This window comes from Dermacentor andersoni, chromosome 2, assembly GCF_023375885.2.
Source record: "Dermacentor andersoni chromosome 2, qqDerAnde1_hic_scaffold, whole genome shotgun sequence".
Classification (NCBI taxonomy): domain Eukaryota; kingdom Metazoa; phylum Arthropoda; class Arachnida; order Ixodida; family Ixodidae; genus Dermacentor; species Dermacentor andersoni.
The window spans coordinates 212,276,856-212,283,396 of record NC_092815.1 but is presented as its reverse complement, the minus strand read 5'-3'; the positions used below and the strand labels follow the sequence as shown (position 1 = coordinate 212,283,396).

General features: G+C 53.5%; 1 protein-coding gene across 1 annotated transcript; it reads right to left on the bottom strand.

Annotated features, from left to right (window-relative positions):
• Positions 1 to 217: 217 nt before the first annotated feature.
• LOC126540167 (solute carrier family 22 member 7-like) lies at positions 218 to 3,600 on the bottom strand. Its single transcript, XM_050186954.3, has one exon. The coding sequence runs from the start codon at positions 2,267 to 2,269 to the stop codon at positions 437 to 439; it is 1,833 nt and encodes a 610-aa protein (XP_050042911.1). The 5' UTR covers positions 2,270 to 3,600; the 3' UTR covers positions 218 to 436.
• Positions 3,601 to 6,541: the final 2,941 nt, after the last annotated feature.

The window sequence follows — 6,541 nt, the reverse complement described above, 5'->3', positions numbered from 1 at the left end:
TGTAAATGAAAATGGCGCTTCCACACTGAAAAATTTCTGTATTTTTTTTCCTCCTTAAGTACTCATTTGGCAAAGAAGCCAAGTTCACTTTTGTGATACCAAGCCACACAAGATATACAATATTCAAGGAAATCTAAAATATGAATTTTTGGGCTCGTGTTGATCCCTCGTGGAATCACCCTGCAGCCTCGAAAGGGCTGAAAAGCAGAAGCAGAGGAACAATATTTTCGATAAATTTAAGTGGAAAATGCAAAAATTAGAAGAAAATCGAATGACGCCTAATTATACAAGTTTGAAGTCACAGTACACTTGTAGAAATGTCGTCCTTTTCCCAAAATACAAAGGCAAAATTGCTTTCTGTGATACACAAGGAAAAAAACTACATGCGGTAAAATAGCAAGAAAATGTAAAAATAAACATGGTTTGGCCAAGGTGACTATCTGTCTGGCGATTGCATGTCACCATGGTCACTTTTCTTCCTGAAGGGACTCATTTCCGCTTGGTCGGCGCTGGACATGCTGACCGGTGAAGCAACACCAGACGCCTTGGCATCTACGTTGCACCCCCTACTCTCGGGACTGATCATCTTGCTGTCATGGGTAGCCACGGGTCTCTGTCGCTTCTTGCGAACTTTTCCCTTCGGCTGCTGCTCCAGAGACTTCTTCATGTCTTCCACCGCGTCCGACGGGCTCACAACAGTGGTCGTCCGCGTGCTGTCCGGGTTGAAGGGGGTGACCTTTCGCGGCAGTTTCTGGAAGATCTGCGCCGCGGCGTACAGCGCACCGGCCACAATGACCAAGAGCAGGTCCTCCCGGCCCGCCGCGCGGAGGCTGGACGCTGCAGCGGCGAAGACTCCACCGAGCCGAGCGCAGGAGTACGCAAGGCACACGCCGAGTCCGCGAGCGGCCGACGGGAAGGCCTCGGTCGCGCACAGTGACGTGACCACGACGCCGACGCCCGTGACAGCCTTTGCTTGGATCAGGAGGGCGATGCTGAACAGTTCAGCAGAGCCGGTACTGAGCGTGGTGGCTAGAAAGCAGCAGTAGGTGCCCGCCAAAACGTAGACGGAAGTGACGAGAGCCACTCGACCCATTCTGTCTACGGCGAACAGGTACAGCGCGTAGCACACAGCGTCGGCAACGACCGACGTCCAGCGCATCCAAGTTTTGTCGCGTGCCGAAGATGCCAGAAGCAGCGTGTAATAAGCGACCATAATGGCGAAAGAGGAGGCGTATATGATCAGGCCACGACGAAGGACGGCTGATGCGGTACTCTTGTCGTGGCTGGCGGCCGCATGCCGCCTGGCGCAGTCGACGTCATGGTTTTTTATTCGCTCTACCAGCAAAACGGCGGCGTCGGCAGGGAAGCCGTTCACTTTGGCTGCTGCCTGCATGGCAATCTCGGCACCCTTGAGGTCGCGCCTGGCGATGAGCCATCGAGGCGACTCTTTTACGACGAAGCAACCCAACGGAACGAGGAGCGTGGGGGCCACCATGAGCAGCTGCAGCCCGATCCAGTTGAGACGCGCCTGCTTCAGGGCTGCGTAGCACGCGTCGCCAAGCAAGAGGCCGACGATTCCGGACATGCTGACGTGGACGGCCCGGTGGGCGTTCGTGGACACCTCGGTCAGCAGGATGCAGGCCACCATGGAGAGAGCGCTCGACGAGCCGGATATGACAAACCTCGTGCAGAGGTACATGAGGTACGTGTCGGCAAAACAGCCGCCGAACGCCGCAACCATGAGCACGCATGCGGCGCCACGTATGACCAGCTTTCGGCCGGTGATGTCTGTGGCGAAGCCGGACGCAGCCAGAGAGCCCAGGACGCCGGCCATGAAGACGGCATTGGCCATGTGTATGAGCCACCGCCGATCGCACACCAGGTTCCAAAGACTGATGATGGTGGTGTGAGCAGCCTCGGCGTTGTAGTCCCACCGCTTGCACCGTACGACGCTGGTGTCGTTCAGATATCCCGGCTTCGCGAAGACGGTGCAATGACTTCGCTGGCCGTCGTCCTCTATGGGTATGGCAGTCTCCTTCCATTCCGTGTCTGACATGTTGGTGCCGACCGGCTTGCTGCACCAGTGGTCCACCTCGCTTGAGATGAGCGGGAAGGCAAGCGTGTGGGAGTGCATGACCCATACGCCGACAATGGCGAAGAGCAAGACACCCTTTTGGTAGCTGCCGTACCCGAATGCCTCGGCACAGTCGAAACTTTCGCTCAGCTCCAGGTCACCTGCTCCGAGTCGCTCCTTCAGGACACGTGCCATGCTGGCGCGCTGCTCCCGTTTCTGTAGAGCTTAACTGGGTGATGCCGAGACGACGCTGGACAGCCCGCAACGCAGGACCAGACACAACGCCTTTGACCGCTCATTCAGTGAACGCTTCTTCTTCGTCCCCGATTCTTGCTCGCCGTCACGTGTGCCTCCTCTTCATCTTTTTTGCCTAATTGTAAATCTATTATTTCTGCAAGACAGATTGTCTTGGGGTAGGTAATTTTAATACGATGAGCATTCTTTGAGAACTTCAACTTTTCGGCATGTCCGCCCGTACTAGCTCTTTCACGCGAACACTGGATATGTGTAACTGAGCATGAGTCACTGGCTATGTGCGGGAATAGATAACTCGGGACATTGGGTATGTGCAACTGCGCATCTTACATGATAGAGAGAGATAGGGAGATCTTATTTACATGAAAGGCAAAAGGTCGACATGGGCTGGTGCGCCCTAGTTTGCTATTCTGCTCTGGAAAAAAGGGGAAGGGAGTGAAAAATTGTAATGGATGATGATGATTAGAAGAAGTAGAAGGAGTGAATGGTTATGCAGAATAAGGACATGGACCGAGAATAAAGTCATCCGACTGTGGCTGCCTGCCGACGCTAAGAAATTTTCCAACGTCCATCGCTCCAGTGTGTCCAGCGTCCAGCTTAATGTGTCCCAGCGTTCCAAGCCTGTGACAGTGATCGCACTCAGGGCTATTCAACTGACGGATGAAATGTGCGTAGCGGTGGGTGAAAACAAAGCCCAACACGTGACGTTAGGTATGTGAACGTCTTTGGCCAATCCTCCAGAATGGCTATTTTCCACTGGGTAGGCACCCGGACAGACACGCAGGACAAGCTAATTCGACGTAGTGGGGCGAGAACTAAAAAAAAAAAAAAAAAAAAATTCACCGCCCAAGCACCTCGTACCAGCGCTGGTTAAACAGCGAAGCTGAAACGTGCGGCCCCAGATTTCATCACTGGGCTAATCCCGACGGTTCATTGAAGTGTTTCTTAATTATTGGTTCCGTGTTTGTGTTTCTTAATGAGGTTACACACACGTTCAGCTGCGACGGAGAGAACGACATCAGTGACGGTATCCCCGCAGTCCGCCGTTGTCCCTTGCGATCGATGTCTCGAGTTTGCTCGGCGGCGTGGTTAGCAGCATCCGCCCGCCATTGACGCTTGCGATTCTTCAAAATTAAATCTGGCCGTCACGTAAGACAATGAATGGCTCACATACCCTTAAGCAATGGCTCATGCCCCCGTTAACGCGGCCTCCCCATTACGACGACAGAAGTTAAATTCTACGCTGGAATAATGAGCCGCAACGGAGTCAGCCCAGCTATATTGTCACGTGGCAGTGGCGGTTACGAAGGCAGCAAAACTGTGAGTAACGAAACGGGCGTTTTATTGGGCGAACTTGTGCCCTCAAAAACAGGCTACACTCAAAGAATGGCGACAGCGGCGAACACGATCGGCGGTCGTCGAAATCTAATCAACGGGTCAAGCGCGTCGGCTTTTATACATCAATCGTCGAATGTTCCAGACTAATCGCTGGGACCCGCGTGTCTTCCACAAAGTTCTACATTATTCGCGTCGCGCACACATGCAATCAGTTTTCACAAGGTTCGGTCACAGACAGCGGATGGAACCATCGATAACATTCCAGAAACTTCCGATACATGTAGGTGCGCCCTGCGCCGTGCGATATTTGTTAGGCGGTGAAACGTGTCGCCCGATAAAGACAAGTACACGTGTCAATACCCCCCTCTTAAAAAGCATCGACCCGATGCTGCAAACAAATGAAAGTAATAAAGAAAAGCACTCGTAGCAAAGAAAACAACAAAATAAGGAAGTTCGTCAGCGTGCTTACGTAAAAGGGCTTCAGACGCACTACGTGGACCACTTTAGATTGTGCCCGGCGCCGCTGTGACTGCGAAATGCCGTCTGGCATGACCTCATAGTCCAGTTCGCCAATCCGTCGGATGATCTTGTAGGGCCCGAAATAGCGTCGCAATAGTTTCTCACTGAGTCCTCGTCGACGTATCGGGGTCCAAACCCAAACGCGGTCACCGGGCTGGTACTGGACGAAGCGTCGTCGGAGGTTGTAGTGTCGGCTGTCGGTACGCTGCTGGTTCTTGATCCGTAGGCGGGCGATCTGTCGGGCTTCTTCGGCGCGCTGGAGATAGGTAGCGACGTTAAGATTCTCCTCCTCAGTGACGTGCGGCAGCATGGCGTCGAGCGTCGTCGTCGGTTTCCTGCCGTAAACCAGCTTAAACGGCGTGATCTGAGTTGTTTCATGCACCGCCGTGTTGTAAGCGAAGGTTACGTACGGCAAGGACGGCATCACCCGTCTTGTGCTCGACGTCGACGTACATTGCTAGCATGTCGGCGAGGGTTTTATTCAGGCGCTCCGTAAGACCATTCGTCTGTGGGTGGTAGGCAGTTGTCCTCCTGTGCCTTGTCTGACTGTACTGAAGAATGGCTTGGGTGAGCTCCGCTGTAAAAGCCGTTCCTCTGTCGGTGATGAGGACTTCTGGGGCGCCATGTCGCAGCAGTATGCTTTGGACGAAAAATTTTGTCACTTCGGCTGCGCTACCTTTCGGCAGAGCTTTAGTTTCAGCGAAGCGGGTGAGGTAGTCCGTCGCCACGACAATCCGCTTATTTCCGGATGTTGACGTCGTAAATGGTCCCAACAAGTCCATACCGATCTGCTGAAAAGGTCGGCAAGGAGGCTTGATCGGCTGTAGTAATCCTGCTGGCCTTGTGGGTGGTGTCTTGCGTCGCTGGCAGTCTCGGCATGTCTGGACGGAACAGGCGACGTCGGCGGTTAGGTGCGGCCAGTAATACCTTTCTTGTATCCTCGATAGCGTCCGGGAAAAGCCGAGGTGCCCGGCGATCGGATCGTCATGTAGGGCGCGCAGTACTTAAGTCTGGACGCAGCGCCGACGGAACAACAAGAAGGTAGTTGGCGCGGACTGGTGAGAAGTTCTTCTTCACGAGTAGATTGTTTTGAAGCGTGAAGGAAGATAATCCGCGCTTAAATGCCCTAGGGACAACGTCGGTGTGCCCTTCCAAGTACTCGACGAGGCCTTTTAGCTCCGGGGCTGCCCGTTGCTGTTCAGCGAAGTCTTCCGCGCTTATCATTCCAAGGAAGGCGTCGTCATTCTCGTCATCTTGCGGCGGCGGGTCAATGGGGGCGCGGCAATCGCGGCTCCAGGCAATCGGCGTCAGAGTGATTTCGTCCGGACTTGTAGGTTACAGTGATGTCGTATTCTTGTAGTCTGCGGCTCCACCGCACCAGTCGTCCTGAAGGATCCTTTATATTCGCTAGCCAACACAACGCGTGATGGTTGCTGACGACTTTGAATGGCCTGCCATATAGATAAGGGCGAAATTTAGTTGTAGCCCAAACGATGGCGAGGCATTCCTTTTTGATCGTAGAATAGTTGCCTTCCGCTTTGGACAGCGACCAGCTAGCGTAAGCTATCACCTGTTCGACTCCGTTTCTGCTCTGTACTAGAAAGGCACCGAGGCCTAGGCTACTGGCGTCAGTATGGATTCCTGTATCGGCGTACTCGTCGAAGTGCGCAAGTACCGCCGCGACTGCATGCGTCGTTTGAGTTCTTCAAATGCATCGGCCTGCGGCGTTTCCCACTTGAACTCAACATCACATTTATTTAGACGTGTCAACGGCTCAGCGATGCGTGAAAAGTCCTTGACAAAGCGCCTGTAGTAGGCACACATGCCAAGGAGTCTACGCACTGCCTTCTTGTCTATGGGCTGCGGGAACTTTGCGATGGCAGCTGTCTTTTGCGGGTCTGGGCGGACACCAAATTTGATGATTACGTGGCCTAGGAACAGAAGCTCATCGTAAGAGAAGCGGCACTTTTCCGGCTTCAGAGTGAGCCCTGATGACTTGATGGCCTGTAGTACTGTCGCAAGCCGCCTGAGGTGATCGTCGAAATTTCCGGCGAAGACGACGACGTCATCCAAGTAAACGAGACAGGTCTGCCACCTCAATCCTGCTAAAACCGCCATCACGCGCTGGAACGTTGCAGGCGCCGAGCACAGTCCGAATGGCATAACCTTGAACTCGTAGAGGCCGTCTGGGGTGATGAAGGCCGTCTTTTCGCGATCTCTTTCGTCGACTTCTATTTGCCAATAGCCAGACTTGAGGTCCATGGACGAGGAGTATTTAGCGTTGCAGAGCCGATCCAATGCGTCGTCTATTCCTTGATACGTCCTCCTTCGTGATTTTGTTCAGACGACAATAAT

Excerpts from the sequence above, each read along its gene's own strand:
- LOC126540167 (XM_050186954.3), bottom strand. The coding sequence starts at position 2,269 with ATGGCACGTGTCCTGAAGGAGCGACTCGGAGCAGGTGACCTGGAGCTG.